The sequence below is a fragment of the Dermacentor silvarum genome, chromosome 4, assembly GCF_013339745.2.
Source record: "Dermacentor silvarum isolate Dsil-2018 chromosome 4, BIME_Dsil_1.4, whole genome shotgun sequence".
Lineage (NCBI taxonomy): Eukaryota > Metazoa > Arthropoda > Arachnida > Ixodida > Ixodidae > Dermacentor > Dermacentor silvarum.
Window position 1 is genome coordinate 127,628,907 of NC_051157.2, and position 17,973 is coordinate 127,646,879.

The window sequence follows — 17,973 nt, forward strand, 5'->3', positions numbered from 1 at the left end:
CCGACCCTAATAAAGTTTCTCATCCATCCGAAAGCATCTAAAGGCCGTCCTTTCGTTATGTAGGGAAGCAGTGAAAGCTAACGAAACCACAGAGTTCTGTTCGATGCCCAATGCGGTGACAACGGATGTCGTTCTTATTCCTCCCCACAGTACGACCCACACGCGGTGTTCACGCGTACGAGCCAAGGGGGTATGCACATCCGCGGCCTTCTGGGCGACATTCTGCGGGAGCTGTCGCAAGGCATGCGCTTCAAGTGAGTACACGTGGCGCCCGCCCTCGCAAGACCAAAGCCCGAAATTAAACCAAGGACTAGCTGTACTTCAGAAGACAATGTTTTCTTTGACGATTTCAGATTGATTCGGGGTGTGTGCGATTCGGCTATCTCGTCTCACAAAATAGACTAATTGAGGCCTTCCTAAGCACGTGGGAATAATGAAAAAGGCGCAAAATAAATTTTGAGAAAAAAAAGAAGCTCCAAGGTTAGCGTAAAGCTATGTACGCGGAGCAGCAATAATGCGTAATTAGCCCAAAATGGCCAATATAAACCAAGATGCGCTCGTTAAGACTTTGTGCACCTGAAGCCAAAGCCGGAAGTGTCGCTTTCGCCAGCGAAAATATGTAACGATCCGAATGTATAGCAGCCTGAAAAGGAATAAATTAAAGCAAAGTAAAGGTTTCCATGCAAGAGCAAGATTGAACTAAAGCAGGGTAAGGTGGCGTCGGTAAAGTTAAGGTAACTCAACAGCGGTTGACATCGAAGAAAGACAAGGTCTTCTCGGGGAGCCTCTCTTCCCCCTCTCATAACATGGAAATATATGAAACAACAAACCGTATGGTACACTAATGCGCCCCATGAGACCTTTTCTTTCTTCGATGTTGCGCGCTGCTGAGCCACTTCTATATTTTTTTCAATTTGAGACATCAAATTTAGTTCGCCTGTTTTGAGCGGCCTTGAGTGACGTTGACTGACAATCCCAGGGCTAGATCTAGTACACAGAATTACCCAAAATTAATACACACGATTAATGGCCGTCGCCGTAGCACAATTGGTAGTGCAACGCATGCGCAATGCGTAGGTTTTGAGTTCTGCTCCTATCTTTTCACCCATTTTAATTTTCCTTCTTATTTTCTGTATTTCAATGTTAACCAAATCCAGTTACTCCCATATTTTCCTTGGGTTCATCGGCTGTTGGTTTTACATGGTCGTGATTATAATATATAGCATCCGGCAGTACATCGAGGGGCACTAAACCGCGGCACGTTGGATGCCCGCCGCTTGGTGACGTATGCAGAACGTCGCCTCGACGGGTCCGGCTCAGCGTTCGTTCCAACTCGCAGTTTCGGTATCACGCCCTCTGATAGGCGAAAGTCGACGTGCCACAGCCCCGCGCGTAACCGCATTTTTCCAGATCCAGAAGTTGATACGTCTTGTACGGAGAGTTTGCTTCAATTTCCAAATTACGATGAGCCCGCTGAAACTATAAGCTTAAAAGGTTATAATAGATTTTTGTTGATCAGCGACTGATTACCACGCATCGCCCGTCACCGCGTGGTCGGCACCGCTGACATGTTTCCGAAGGAGTCGCCCTTTTATTTCAAAACGGCTATTTTTAAATATGATCTAGTCTTCGTAGAAGTACCCGGTACGTATACGCATGCATGCGAATGCGACTGTGTAAAACTGCATATACAGAAAGGTCTGCACTGCGCGTGATGCTGCGTGACCTACGCGTGCTAATGCTTCGTACTCCAAGCAATCCTAATTTGCAACTTGTTTTATAAGCACGATAAAGGACAAATACACATCTTAATACAGAGCATATTGAGTACACTAGATTTCTATTCCAGTGAACGCCACCTTTCAAACCTAGCAGCAAATACGAATCCCCTTCCACCTTTGCACCTCGCCACCTCTACCCGCATGATCATGGCATGTGGAGACGGGAGGTAAATTTAGCAAGCCGCCATTACTGCCATGTTCTGTGCATGTGTTGGTTGCTATTGCCATTTGTTGAGCAGAGTCTGCCAGTTATGCTGTCTGCCAGTTATGCTTAGATCATTCAGTACTGATCAAAGGAATGCAGTTTTTAGTTTTTCTTTAAGTGGGCGAGAGGAGGATTTGTCAGGGCTAGAAGTTTTACTCATATTATCCGTGATTCATGTTAGCGCCCAGACTGTTTAATACCTACTTCCTTGACAAGCACAACGCGAAATTTTTTGGTGGTGTTGTGGCGGAGGTTGCGTGTCCTGCGGATTGCGCTTATGCCGACTGTAATCGCCTTTTGGCCGCAGCAGTTCCGCGATCCATGTGGCTCTACCTCTCCGCTCTGAGACGCCAGTATTGAAAACGCTAATGTAACGCCAATATAACATTCCTGCTGTGGAATTGTCCCGGACTTCATAGGGCCCGTCTTCTTCACTTCCTACGGTAGGCCTTCGCTAAGGACACCCTACCGACTTAGAACGCTGGCCACATGGTCCCGACTATCATTCCTATCATTCCACATCACCTGCATAAAACAAACTTTTGCATCTTTATAAACACCAATTTATTATGCCTAAAGCCAAGCCCCTGCAATCGCCAAAAAAAGTGTCCATTCAATAAAACAAAGAATTTCTCTGTGCAATAATGGCTTCATTCGCTCCGTATAGTTAGGTAAAGTTAGGGATCTGCACAACCTTAACCGAATACACTATGACCACAGGTGTCGACACTACTCAAATGAAACTATTCCTTAGGCCTTCAGACAATATCCAGTACGAGCCTAGGCCGCTAACTAAACACTGTAACTCACAGGTAGGGAAATGATAACGTGCACGACAGAAAAAAACAGATGAAAGAACAAAGTGACGATGATACACTGTGTATACACGCTATCAGCTCTCAAAATTGGGTTTGTCGTGGCCGTCGTACAAGTGTGCCGCGAGCCGACGCGAACATTTCACAAAGTTCTCAGAGGTAACGTGGTCAGGTATGCACCAGGCACACACGACATCTATGTCGCAAGATAACATGTGTGCAGCAATTTTGCGATTCCAAGGCAACGTACTAGTTTTGAAATTAGTACAACTCTCCTCACCCCACTCATGCTCTGCAACTTCGGATGGCGTAGCACAACTCACTGCCCCAATTGTCCGGGAATAGGGCCAGAGATATACAGAACACGTTCCTGTACACATGTAACACTGCCATTACCTCTCCTTACTTCTCTTAAACTCCCCCTGCTTTCTGGAGTGCTTGACTTCACTCGGACTCGGCGGATCATCAGCGGGCCTTAGCGGAGCAAGCGCTCTTCCTCACTGGGCCTTAGTGCTGGCCTCAAATAAAGTTTTCTCCTCCTCACCGTCACCATAACGTGCTTTTATCTAAACGTTTTCCCGCCAACCTGGATCACTGGGTGGTCAGTGGTCGAATGGGTAGCGTGTCCGGCTGCAGTGCTGAGGGGGCAGGGTTCGAGACCAAGCGTCGAACCAACTTGGACTGAGCATGTGGCAATGTGAACATACGTGCCGCTTATCAACGAACGTCTTACACGCCGACATGGGCCACTATAGAAGCGGGACTGGGCATGTACCGCTATTCGAAGATGTATGTGCTGGTCTTCAATTAACTTATTTCGTGCCAACCTTGGTCACTGAGTGTGTGCCAGTAGATGTGTCCCGTTCTTAAATGAACATCTTGGACGCCACCTTGGGTAAATAGGTATGTGCCACTGGGAATGTGCCCACTCCACAGTAACCAAAAAAAACATCCCTAAATTTCTCCTATGCCGAGCGGAATCAAACCCAGTCACAAGGGTTCCTCAAGGACAGCAACCGGACACATTAATAGGCTGCGAACCAAATGCAGTGGACATGTGCCGCTTTTAAATGAACGCCTTTCACGTCAACGCTTTAGCGAGCTGCGCCACGAATGCACTGGGTATTCAATGACCCTCTAGCCAACTTGGGTCACTGAGTATGGGCCATTAAGTGTGCGGTAAGCGAGGGAACAATTCTCAGCGTTCGCCGGCACCGGCGCCCCATGCTGGTCCTCTCGGATGCCACGCGCGGACTTCTCGGCAGTGCCGTCAGACGGCGTCGCGTGTCCAGAATGAAGCGCGAGAGAGGAGCCCGCTTGCCGCATGAAGCGTTTCTCAGTGTTCGCCCGCACCGATACGACATGCATTCCGGAGGCCACGCACAGGCTTTGCGGCAGTGTTGCTAGATGGCGCCGATATTTTTGCGGCGATAGCGATGGACATTCCAAGCGCATTTCATGCCGTCGGCGTCGCCGTGAGGTTCCGTATAAAGTCCAACGACGATAAAATCATCGACGCGCGCCGTACGCTGTGTGTGCGAGTGAAAGTGTACGAGGGTGAGCCGGCAATCGCGGCTCAATGTAGCGCACGCGAGGGAGCAAGGCCAGCCGGAAGCGCGCGATCTTCTGTCGCGCACGAGGCACTGGGGCGAGACGACGGTGAGGCAGGGGGGGGGATACGTTCTGCCCCGCCGGCTGCTGCTCATAGCGCGGCCGCGCGGGCGCCGTATCTTGAAAGCGATCTGCGATGTGGGCGAAGTGTGCGCCCGCGCGGGCCTCACCTTCAAAGCGATCTGCGGTGGGAACAAAGTGCATGCGCCGAGTGCCGGTAGCTTCTTATGCGCTGTGCTTTCGACGTTTAGTTCGCGTTGAAGCGAGACGAGAGACAGCGCGAAGGTCAATTTGGCCGCTGCTAGCTGCTGGCGCACTTTCTCACTCCGGCGTTTTTACAGCGAGTTTTCGCGGTCATCGAGCGAGATGTGTTCATGTTTGACTGTGCGCGCGTGACACTGTGCTTGCCTATTTAGTTAGTAAGCGAATGTTTACAACTTTATACGGCCCATTAAACTACTATCCTTGCTTCGTATAGCTGCCCACTAATTTGCTATCACAATCGATGCTTCGCCTTTCGGGCGAAACTGCGACTTTTTTTTAAACAGACGCCTCACACATAACATCTTTCGACGGTGACAATATAGGTGAAACGGGTTCTGCTGCAAATTCTTTTTATTAAATCAGTCTAGTCAATCGAAGAACAAGTGCCAGTCATCACCTACATGTTTAAGGTTCTCTTCAGTGACTTCATGCTTTGTCGCACAGTTTTGTATCTATTGTTTACAACTCCAAGTTTCAAGGTGAAATTATTGCCTTTTTCAAAGTGCAGTAGAGAGAGAGAGAGAGAGAGCGATATTTTATTGATAGGAAAGACAGAGAGGTCTAACTAAGCTACTGCTCTCTAGTATATGCTAGTGCAGTAATTCATATCTAATGACATACAAATGAAGGCTTTAGATTCACTCGGTTTTTTTATAATGTCAAAATAATGTTAAGGTAAATGTGCTCCTCTGACCCATGCGGCTGTCCATCCATCGCTTTTCTGGCCGCCCTTTCCTTCCCCCTTTCTGCCACCTTCTCATCTGCGCAGTTACTCGGTGGACTTCACTCCCGAGCGCACGCTGGGCATCCGCTACCCGAACGGCTCCTGGACTGGACTCATCGGCTCCCTGCAGAGAGACGTCGGTATCCGCACGTCAACCGCGTGCATTTCAATGATACATGCACTGAGCACCCATCATTGCACGGGCACAGAAAGGGCGAAGGCAAGGGTACATATTTTGTCCAACAGGGTGCTTCCTGAACGCGCAAAAATAATTGGGCATAAAGCACTATCCCAGGTCTCGCAGTGGCGAAAAACTTGTGCCTGCACGTTCTTGTCGTTTGCAAAATAAGCGGCACTAAGCTGCATTACGAGTGGCCCGCGCCGCTCTGAATCAGACACACACTAAATCGAAGCTCATCTGCGAGCAACTTGTGTGTGCGGGTTACACAGTGAGCGAGAAATGGTCCTGCAGCGTCACCCAGTTTCGTTAGGGCTGAATAGTATTAAAAATAAAGTACAAGGTTCCGTGGAACGCTGGGGTCAGCCGGGAACATACAGGACGTGGAGCCATAAAACTGTTTCGCCATTTCGTTATCTAAAAGGTGCAACGAAGGTTGGCCCGCCGTAATACTAGATAGATGTGTCGTGGCAGCTGCCTGGTTTGATGTCGCGGTAGTCATTCTTCTTTTTAGTGATTGTTAATTTACCTGTGCGCCTACGCTATTCAACTTATAATTTAGAGTTATAGTTTTTTCTCTCTCTTTGATAGGTGATGCGCGAGATAGCTGGGATAAGAATAGTATATTTTGCATGTGTGCATCTGAATAAGCCTTGGTTTGAAGTCAACGCATGTTACGTTTACGTTTTCTTTGTCCAGGTCTTTTTGAGCGCTGTTTTACGAACACCATGTAACTTTACCAACCTGCCCATTTTGCCGCACGTAACAGTTATCTTGTCCGTTTCTGAATACTCAATGAAACATTTTTCTTTCATTTTCTCTTCTTGCTTCCCCTATATATATTTCTATGCACTTTTCATTCCTCATTAAGCTATTCAGATATTACGTTCTGTCTTAGCCGCCCGATTCCTGGCAAATCTACCTTAGTTGGTTTGCGCTGAACTTTTAGTTCATTACTACTATCAATGTCATCGTCATCACCACCAACTGTTGTTCGACGCAGGTGCTACTCTCCCTGTCAGCACGTGGAATTGTGAGGTTCTTTTTAAAACGCTTGAGACATATATAAAGAAGGTGCTGGTACGCTAGTGAAGACGGAAAAGGGTAATCTCTGCACATACACTAAGCGATTTCCTATTACTCTATATATTTACCCTCACTCAATCTATGAGCCAATAAATGAAAAAGAAAATAAGTGACGGGGAAAGGCATGCGGCTCATACGCTTCGACAAATATACTTTCCGTCTATCTATGCCGGGCATGCCAATGAACACACCATCAAATTAACGTTTAACATACGAACAACGTCTACTAACAATAAAAGCTGACGTCGCGATAGCAAGCGCAAAGCACGCAGTGCGGGTTTCTCACTCTCCAGTGCTCCTCCGCGAGCACTATTTTTCAATATTACCAAACCTGCTCGGCAATCCACGTGCAGGAGGGCGACTTCGCTCTGGGCTTGATGATCCCTACCAACGCCCGCAACAGCATCGCCAACCCGACTACCGAGGTGTACATTGACGAGATTTCCATTCTGGCCGGAAGAACCCGCACCGAGAGCACGAACGTCTTCTCCTACGTGCTCACCTTCGATTGGCAGGCGAGTAGCCGGGATCGTTCTGTGCCTGCCTAATTTTCGGCTTCGGCGGTGACGAACAGTAGTAAAACTGTCTGTTTTGTTGTCACGTCAGCCGTACGTACTGGTAACGCATTAGACACTGTCTATAGGGTCTCCCAGCTAAGGTTAGCCAAGCTGTTCAAAAGAAAAAAAAAAAAATATGGGCAGTTTGCACTAGTGGTGCAAGGCTGGGTCACAGCGGAGCTAGTTCCGGCTTTTGGTAAGTGTTGCTAGGTTTTTCTAAGTTTCGCGAGATTATACATGGCTCGGCTAGGTTCATACTAAGTGGTGCTAGGTTTTGTTAAGTTTTGCGATGTTATGCATTTCTTCTTGCGAACCGATTCCCGGTGGCGCCAAGTATTCAGTCACAAGCGTTCGTTGTCTCTGGCCCGAAACTCGGGATCCTCGGCTTGGCGACGGCGTTTGTGGGCGGCGGCCTCGGCGCGATGATGAGAGGTGGAATTCAGTGCGTCGATTCAAAAGTCAACTCTCGCGACACCGTTTTGTCCGCATTTGGTGACTGGTGCTGCGTACTTACTTTCTGGCTCTCAGGCTTTCTATGTGCGCGCTTTAATATTACTGTATTCGTTTTTTTTTACCTTTTCGGCACTGCGCAAGTAGCCTCCTTAACTATCCCCCCCCCCCCTTTTTTTTTAGCGCGCAAGGTCCTATTCTAGCTTGTCCAGGTTGTCGCTTGTCCTGTAAAGCGTGCTTAGTGCATAGCTTGCGAGCTTTGGGAAAGGCCAACTAAAGCTTTAGCGTGGGTCTCTGACAGAAAGGAAAATAGGGGGCGTCTTCGCACCAGCTGGTAAAGAACATACTGCGAGTAGCCCAGTGTAGCTCCAACGAAGAATAGATCGCGTTATGCCTGGGTACGTAGGAGATGTAGAGAGGCTTTACGTTTGTGCGCTCAGTCTCGGCCGCACACAGCAGACGCTCATCTGCTCCACGCTCACGCCGACGGTTGAAAAGACATTGAGCCCGCGCCATCCACTGCTATTATATACTTTCTCAAGACTGGGACCGTTATTGAAGCCGAAAACAGCCTACCGAATGGTCACGTGATATGCGCCGGAAAGACAACAAAACACGCTCCCTCCCTTATGACGATGTTCCACGGACACGATCAGCCTAGCGATGTTCAGAATACTTGCTGTCACCTTTAAAAGATAATAGAAGCACTAGAAAGTTCCGTAATTCACCTTTTTTTTGTCATTCATGCTGCTTTCTCATTGTGCATATTTCAGCAACGGTTACATCTAGGATGTGGATGTTTATCGCAAGCCGTTGCAGGGCAACGCCACTGTCAAGCCGCGCGCTTATTCTGGCGACTTGCCGTTCAGTTCATTAAAATAAATATCGTGCCGTGACATAGCAAAACCTGGTCTTTTTTTGACTAAATAAACAAACACGTTATTATGCATCGCGGTACCTCCAGCGTAAGTAAATCAAGTGATCTCATATAGAAACACCACCTGAAGACTCCGCAAGAATACAGCAGAATGAAGTGTCGACCGTGCAGTGGACGGGGCGAAAGGATCCGAAATGAGATGTCACTCACCCCGTCCACTGCACTCTTAGTACAAAATATTCTCCAACCGGCACCCAACTGTGCTCCTTAAAAAAAAAAATCACCGCCCCTTCCACTCCGTGAAGATGGTGGAACAGCGAAGCTGTGTTAGTTACCCCGAGTGTTACGAGTGTTACATGTACATGTGTTTCACGTGATGCAATTGCGTAAATACAAGTAAACACATATTTACAACAGGCACTTATATTGAATCGTTGCGAGGCGAAAAGAGGCGGCGACTCCCGACGCTACTCGACGATCGAGTGTCCAGTTGTCTGGTCGAAACCTGCCGAGTCGCCGCCAAATAAATCGGCTGCAGTCACGGACACCGCGCGCGTTCGGCGCGAACGCGGGGGAACGCGGACGGCGTCGGCAGCAGCTCTGCGCGTTGCCTCGTTGGTGCTGCTACATATTTGCGGTTCTCTCAGTGTGTTTTTTTTTTTTCGCGTGAGGTTCCTCTCTGTGTTTTGCCGTGCTTGTTTTTCGCGTGCATGTTGCGCCGCTATTTTTTGTGCGCCAGTAATGAGAGCAAGCTGATATAGGCTGATGATGATGATGAATGAAAGCAAGCGACGAGCCCGTTCACGAGCCAACTCTCGCTGACGCTCGTGGTAGGCAGCCTCTTCCTCAGGAGTACGCACTACTCGTGGCCTGGGCTGCGATGCGCGTTCGTTATCCGAAAGTGCGCGCCGCACAGCAACACCTTCTCTTATAGCCTCTCCTCCATGCGCTCCAGCGCGGCCTATTGGTCGCCTCCTCCCCCAGCGCGCCTCTCATCCTCTGCTGGTCACGTTACCTCCCTCCCCCGGCACGGCTCTCATCCTCTCCTGGTCACGTGACCTGCGTGACGCCGGACAGCCAGCTCCGCTGTTTAAAAGAGGAACGGTCAGGCACCTGACAGAGCTGTCCAATTATTTAAATTATGAGCCAAGCGTGAGCGTTAAGGGGGTGTGATCAATGTCATCTCACCTTGTTGTTTTAATAGAAAGATTACTCCATCGCTTTGCCGCCGAGTCGAACATTTGCACCAAGCGCAGCGTCCGCCATCGTGCCTCCCGTTTGCTACACAGGTGTGGGTGTGCGTCGTTTTCACCATGATGACGCTGTCGCTAGTTCTCCACGGGACTGGACCGCTTCTACGCGCAACAGCAACAGTGGGCTACAGGCAACGGCGCGCAAGGAAGGAAGCGCTTTCACTGCGGTTACTACGTCGAGCGCTTCCTCAGCCATGCGTGGGAGTACTTCGAAAACCTTCTGGGAAAAGGCAAGTGATCTCGCCGACAGCTTCATATGGCAACGCCAGATTTAAGCGGGTACCAGTTGGAGCAGCTGCAACTTAAAATTCAGGGCGGCGAACATAACAAATGATTCTGCTACATTGCTTCCTTTAGCAATCGTCAAATTTCGTCGGCGGGGTCCTCCCACTTCGCTACTCCTTTAAAAAAACGTACAACATCAAACCCTCCCCCCCCCCCTACCTTCCTACTGCGTAGTGGAAATAAAACCACTGTCTTAATTTTGCTTTATGAACACGCACTACTACGTTCACACCCCTACCCGGCCGTGAAATGCGTTACTGCGCCCTTCAGCTGCTTGTCCAAGTAATTCTCGTACAGATAAAGACGTCCTGATGTCTGTCAGCTTTCTACTAATATAGGCTTCAAATATTTCAAAAGACCCGTCGTGAACAACTTTGTTGACGTTAATGAGCAATGATTTTCTAACCTGCCAACAGTTGGCAGCTATACTACAGCGGCCAATTTTTTTTTTGTCAAGTATTTGCGCCTACGTATCGCGCGCAGTCAGAATAAGGAAGCTCAGAGGTAGAGATACGTCTACCATACGACATGTTTAATTCAAAGAATTTGCCACTAGGCGTGCATAAGAAATAAAATAAAATCGTTCAGCTCTCCATCTCACTGATACTTCAATCAAACTTTTGGGACCACCCCCTAAGGTGGCGGCTCTCAGGGACAGGAGTCACAGCAGCAGGACCTCTATATCATGTCGTTTAAGGGGCTAGAAAGCCTTTTCAAGCTAGAGCTTTTATTTCCTAGCTCTCTGCCTTTTGAAGTGGAAATAAACTGATTGATTGATCGATCGATTGACTGATTGATTGTAGTTTCGTTCGTGGTCACGGGGGCAGTACCACGGTGGATGGTCATCTCGTGGTGTGATTGGCTGGAATGTGCCGGTAATATAGATATAACACTACTGCAGCAAGGAAGTGTTATTTAGGCAGCACAGCTTATTCTTGTAGAATGAGTACCTCTAAGGTAATGTTGAGCTCATGCTCCTACATAATTGTATTTGGTGTGAGAACAGGAAGTGCCGTGGAATCTCTATTTATCAGGCAAAGCCTGGTCCATTTCTTGATGTAAAATCTTGGGAAGTCCATGGAGTTGCGCTTGATGACAACAGGGAGCTGGGGGGGGGGGGGGGGGGGGGGCGTAGCAGAATGTGACCCGCTTTATTGTATATTTTGTTCCAGCTATGCAGCCTTGTTGCCAATGCTTCGCCAACTTTCCAAAGTCACTAGGTGGCCGAGCAAGACCGGTGACTCAAGACTAAGCGCCGCCGGTTCTTCAGTGTCCGTTGTAATCATTGGGCCAATCTGGAGTCGGGAATAAATTTGGAGCCTAGCCATGCTACCCGACCTTTTTCGTATACGCAGGAATTTTAGGTTAAGACTTCGATGCTGCGCTTATGCAAGTTATACATGTAGGGCTTTCCGTGGTTATCGTAATTAATAGCATATCTGGGGACCCTATGGGTTCGTCGCTTTTCGCATTTACGAGTAATCCGGTGTTTGGGGTGCCCTGAACTCTGAACGTCACGGGCAAGAAACAGATGTTACAAGCAAAAGTATAAGCGAGCGATGTAACTTATTCACTTGACAGTACTGTGGGCGTTTCCACGGCTGCTTTCTAAACCACAGCGACGCATGCCGATGCAGGTTGAGGCCTCGATGTGGCATCGACATAACTCACCCGCTGCAGCGGGGATGGTGCGCACGATGTTGCAACTGAAAATTATCTAAGTTTCTAATGACCCTAACCGCAGCTCTTTTTTTTATGCGAAAGCGTGAAATTGCTTATTGAGCGAAAAAGCCGGCGGCGTCTGTAGCAGCCAAATTATTGGCTGCAACGCCACGTCACGAGCGAGCCTCGCACGCCGGGACGCTGACTCGCGCTTGCTGGCTCGGGCCTCGACGGAGCAGAGCGTGGGAAAGGGAACACCTGCTGCTGCGGTATTGTATGAGGGGAGAGGGCATCGCCGCGACGCCACGTCACCCTCGCTTTCAGAGCCTGTGCTATCCGCGTGTTCCTTGTCCGCGCAAGCTCTCGCCTGCGTTCTGACTGCGCCTTATGACTTCTACATTTTAACTAAACATAACTGTTAATTTTGCCTATGCTTTTTCTGGCTTTATTGTGTTTCTTCGTATGGCTGAAACCCAATGTGGTGCAATCACGCGGTGGCGATTCAGTCTGCAAAATATTACACCATCACGGCGAAAACACTTCAGAATTCTGACGAACTAGCGCGCGCTCTCATTCTCAGAGCAGCCAGTCTCTGCCAGCGAAGGCCGCGCCAGGTAACTCTCGCCTACCATGCCGGGCACACGACCAACGCCTCCTGGATAGCCCAAGGCCTGTCGTGCACTTCGATACAAGACGCCATGCTATCTTGCCCGGATGCCATAGAATCTAATGGGCATGTTCCCGTGTAAACTGCTGTGATTTTGATGCTACTGCTTTCGTCACGCCAGGCATGGCAATGAGAATTTCGGTCGAAGTAGCATGAGTTCATAAAGCAGAGTGTCCAGGCCTGCTATCTAGGAGTCGTTGACACGACCCGCCTACAGTGCACACATCTGTAGCAAGGATCAACGCGAACAACACGGGAATTCCCCCATGTGACGCAGAGCCCTCAAAACTACCACAGAAAATGCACCGCTCGACAAGCAAAGAGTGAGCGAGGAAGGGAGGTAGGTTAAGAGACGTAAACAATATGTGGTCTTCGATGTGGGTAGGAAACAAAACTCGCTTGTGGACGCTGGACGAGTCAACGGCAGTGAGCCTTTGTTGCGGAGAGGGCCGCTCGCCTTCTCGCACCATCGACTTTCATTTGCTGCTAGCGCCGTTATTACCAAATTATTTTAGGCATTCTCGCAATAGAAGGCTACATAGACAACGTTTTTACAGTTTCCAACAGCCAGAAAAAAGAATCGCAGGGTCCCTTTACAATAGTGGTCTTCGGCGGGCGTTCCTGCAGGCTCCTCTGCGCCTCCTGGCCGCCAGTCTGCGCGCGTGGTGACCGCCTTCTGGTGGTTGGCGGTCACCGTGCTAGTGTTCGCGTTCGCCGGCCAGATGCGCGCCTGCCTGATGGTCAAGTCCCAAGAGTCCGTGATCCGCAACATCCAGGACCTGGCGCGACGCTCTTCCGTGAGGCCCTACACGCTGGCCGGCAGCATCCTCACCGCCATGCTCAGGGTATGCTCGCCAATCACACGCATGCACTCTCCTCGGGCATGCATTAAAGGGGGTGGAACTGGACCAAAAGCTTAGAAGAGGCTGCGTGAGCAGATCTCATTAAATGCTCCAGTGCAACTATCATCATCGTCAGCAGCAGCACCGGCTATGTCGTCCATGGAGGAAGGAAAAAAAAACTAGGAGGGATCATTACGTCACGCAGGCGGTCTTGGCCAGCGAACGCTCCGTGTCGCCAGTCCCTTTGATCCTGCTTTGCTCAGTGTCGGCCCAACACGTGACCTCTTGCGTCGAGACCACGTAGCATGAATCGAGATTTGCCGAGACGTTTAGTGGCCGTAGGTTTTTAATCAATGCGTGCTTGTTCGGGGGCATTTCGGGGCCCTGCCGCAGCGCGGCTTGCAGAGTGGGAGCCCTAAAATTTACCGCGCGTTCTGACGTGACTATATCACGTATTGGGCCGACACGCTTGGCTTCAATCGCGTTGCGCGATGTTCCCTCCTAACTTTTTCGTTCCTTCATGATGTCGTACGTTTTACCTCTGTCTTGCGTCAGCTGACCTCATCTTATGCCTGCATATTTACTAATTTCATCACACAACCTATTTCCATACCATCCTCGACTGCACTTCCCTTCCTCTGGTACCAGGTATGTAACTCTAATGGACCACCAGTTATCCGTCTCATTTCTTCCTTTCAATCTCAACTATAGAATGTCGTATAACCCCGCTTGCTCTCGCAGCTGTGTTCCTGTCTCTTTAAGGTTACGCTCATTTTTCGTTCCATCGCTCGTGTTACGTAGGCCCTAACGTGTTAACCTCCATGTTAACTTCCGATCACACACACACCCCTCGTACATGCATTGAAGGGACAGCTACAGAAAATGTTAGGCGAGGTTGTGCTAGCATATCTCGTACGTTACAGTGCAACCTGCTGGGGCAAGGACGAATACAAAATGCAGACGAAGACAAGTAGTTTGTACAACTGTGTGCTCTTAGATAATTTAGTGTTTGAACGATCAACATTGTACACATCCAGCTAGCCGTATCCTTCACATGTTCCACCACGTAACGCTTCTGGAACAGCACTTAGGTCACGAGAGCAAAAGGCGTGCTATGCCAAAAAAAAAAATACTATGCGCCTGAACGGCTAGCGGCGAGGCCGCCTCTTCATTTCTGAACGAGCTGCCTGCGAAGTCATCGATATTGACGCGGCTGGTTCCTATCCTTGTACAGGAGAAATATTTGCCTCATAAATACTGTGCAATAGGGAAGAAACAACTTTAATTTGTTAATTTGGTTTACTGAGGGGTGGCTACCAGACGATGCCTTACCGCCACCTCCTAGGCTCTTTTGATGGCCCGAAGTTGAACCCCCTGGCTCGGGTCCCGGAGTATTGCTTCCCACGCAAGAAATACTAATCCACTGAATGAACTTCGCATTTTTACTTATAGGGGATAAAGGATGTCATCGTTGTCGACGATTTTGTAAGCATTGCCTTTATGGTCGACTTCATTCTTTATTATCTCGAATATTACTGCCCAACAAACACAGGCAGACTCGTGGTATATTCGACTAATCGTTTCCGAGTGATCTGGCCGTGCTACTATAAGGTCGTTCAAGCCAGTAGTAAAGCTACACTGTTGAAATAAGCGAGTAAAATAGCGTTAATGTGGCTTCATTATCGCCCGTGTATGCCCGTGTATACCAACGTGTATGCCCGCAGTAAAGCATGGTTGCTGTCTACGCTGTCTATAAAGCTTTGTTGGAGTGCTCTGAACCGACCCGTCGCGGATTCACTCCAAGAGTAACACACAAGCATAGCGCCGCGCCATTTTCATCCTTCAACCAACATCCAGAGTTCCCAGCTGCTATCGTCCCTAACGTTTCAGGTGCAATTCATAGAATAAAGAACCAACTGTGCAATGCGACGTAGTGAGCAAACATTTATTCGCATCCTTGGACTAGTGTTGCCGCCTGTGTCGTGCCGAAGAACTACACGTACTACGCCATGGTCTCAGAGATTGCGCGCGCTGGCAGGTTTTGCTCCGGCCGTCCCATTCGTACGGAGATAACTTAAGTTCAGCTAGTTCACTGTAGTTCAGCGGTGTGCGTGGCCCGCGGCTTCACCGCGCCGCGGCGCTCGCAACCGAAGGCTTTTCAAGCGTCGTGGAGCCTTGCGGGCGCTCCGGTACTGTCGCTGCGGCTTGGAGGAGGCGAGAAAAAAATTGCTTTTTGCGCTGGTATGTGATTCCTCACTGATTTAGAAATGACGGCTAACGGTCTACCGGGGGCAAAGTGTATACTAGCGCCTATTTATTCTCAAGTGCGCTTATTTTTTTTTCTGCAGGCACGTTCCCATTACATCCACGTGGGTATGTAGAAGTGTAATATCTGTTCAAAACTTCGTCATGTGCCGGAAACGCACTGTGCCTCAAATTTTGCGGGTTACATGTATACTTATCATTTTGTGAGCGGGCTTCAAAGCTTTGAACGAGTCGCCTGCTGGTGTTGGCGCTTGCTTTCGTCTGTGCGCTTCACCGTCGTGATAGGACGTGAATTAAGCAAGACTTAGCAAGATCCGTCCACAGAAACCTGCCGCAGTTGCTAGTGTACTTAAATTTATGCGACCGTTAGAGAACCCCAGGTAGTTAAAATTAATAGGGAGTCCTCCACTGCGGCGTACTTTATAATCATATCGTGTTTCTGGCATGTACACCTCCGAGTTTCTTTTCTTTTTCTTTATTTATTTCAGCCGCGATCACCACACAGTAGAGCTTCGTCGTGCTAATTAAGTCACAATGTGTAATGGTGGTCGCTTTGCATTTCACTCTGAAATTTTGAACCCTGTTACTGACAGGAACCAGCGTTAAAAATAATTAAATTCTGGGGTTTTAGGTGCCAAACCACGATCTGATTATGAGGCACGCCGTAGTGGGGGACTCCGGATTAATTTCGACTACCTCGGGTTCTTTAACGTACACCCTATGCACGGGACACGGGCTTCATATTTCGCCACCGAAATGAAGCCGCCGCGGCCGAAATTTGATCTCGCGACCTCGTGCTTTGCATCGCAGTGCCAAATCCACTAAGTAATCATGGCAGGTAGGAACCAGTGTTGTGCAAATTGACAAGCATGAGCTAACAAATGATAGCATTGAAAACTATTACACGAGAGTACAGAAAGAAAATTTTTGCACTTGTCTATGTATCTAGTGTTGGCTTTGTTAGCAAATGGACAAGCTTAACTCGTAAGATTAATTACGCCAGTCCAAAGGCAAATATTCAACGTGAAGTATCAATGAAATGTGAAAAAGCGAAAAAGAATGGTTCAGCTAAGGTGCAGCAAGCTTAAAAAAATGTTTTTTTTTTCTTTTTTTTGTGGATGAAAGGTGATCCGTGGGTTCTGCTGCGTGAGTTCGCAAGCCATTGCGTGCTGCAGCAAGAACAGCGTTCATCGCAAACACCAATGAAGACTTTGCTTAAACTAATTCCCAGAGCGTGTGGGGATCCGCTCTTTTTTATTCATCGTTCTAAAACTCTTTAGCTGTCCCTCTTAAGAGCATACCATATACTGCACTAGGCACACTTACAATCAGCATTCCACCGTTGCATACTGTGTTCAAAAACTTGGAAGACGCTAAAGCTTCGCCTTTAAGAGTACAAGGCGATAGCATTAAAGGGTCACTGACTGCGCTTCTCATGCTTCCCGGCCATCGCAGCTTATGCAACCGTAATCTTTGCCGGGAAACGCTTACGGCGAACGCTATATATGCACGAAGGCGAGCTTTCTTTTCTTTCCCCCGCACGGCCGGCGCCGCCGCAGACGAGCGGAGGCGAGCGCCATCTGGTGATACTGTAAGGTATCGGCGCACGCGCCACCCTGTCAATGGTAGAAGCACGCCGCGCACCGCGCTGTAATCGGTAAACAATTTTCGATCACACTCAACGTCGTTCTTTAATAACGTTCTTAAAGCTGCCGCTTTAAAAATTGAAAGTTGACACATGTGCGATTTCTGGACTTACAATGCAGGACTCTCGCAACCCGGCGTACCAGCGGGTGTTCGAACGCATCATCCGCTACGGCGGCCAGACTGAGCTGCACCGCATCTACGGACAGCACATACTCGAGCAAGTGGTGCGCGGAAAGGCGGTCGTCATCGCCGACCGAGGGTCATTCACATACAAGGTCTGTCTTTGTGTTCGCGCCTAAGCATTCATCCCCCAAACTACACCCGTGGACATGCTGTATCGCGCCCAGAGGGGCATTCATAATATTGTTACGCGAACGAAGGATTAAGTACTGGAGACTATTTACAAGTATATTTACAAAGGATAGCTGCAGCGCTGGCCAGATCAGCCGACAGCTCGAGAGCAAAGAGCAGTTCGTCTTCTTCGTTTGGGCGCCCGCGCGCATCGTCCAGAAGAAACACGCAATATGCATGTATCCCCGGCGACAGAAGCACCGTCCCGGTGCGTCTAAATATCAGTGGGAACAGGAGGGTAATACTGTTTTAGGCGTGCGACATGCACAACGTCAGTGGAAGGCGGGGCAGACGAGGCACTGGTACTGACTGGGGCGATTTCATACGTAACTGGACTCACGGCACGCAGCACTCGATATGGGCCTGTGTAACGAGACAGGAGTTTTTCAGACAGGCCAACGGGACGAGTTGGTGACCATAGGAGTGCCAGGGATCCAGGCGAAAAGTGAACGT

At 49.1% G+C, this 17,973-nt stretch overlaps 1 protein-coding gene across 1 annotated transcript in view; it reads left to right on the forward strand.

The window, feature by feature from the left end:
* Positions 1-243: 243 nt before the first annotated feature.
* The window catches only part of LOC119448886 (probable glutamate receptor), a 44,122-nt gene continuing 26,392 nt past the window's right edge, over positions 244-17,973 (forward strand). The window contains exons 1-6 of the mRNA XM_049666546.1: positions 244-254; positions 5,446-5,536; positions 7,018-7,179; positions 9,881-10,031; positions 13,043-13,260; positions 17,289-17,444. Of these exons, the coding sequence (XP_049522503.1) occupies positions 244-254; positions 5,446-5,536; positions 7,018-7,179; positions 9,881-10,031; positions 13,043-13,260; positions 17,289-17,444 (789 nt within the window). The remainder of the gene's footprint in view (positions 255-5,445; positions 5,537-7,017; positions 7,180-9,880; positions 10,032-13,042; positions 13,261-17,288; positions 17,445-17,973) is intronic.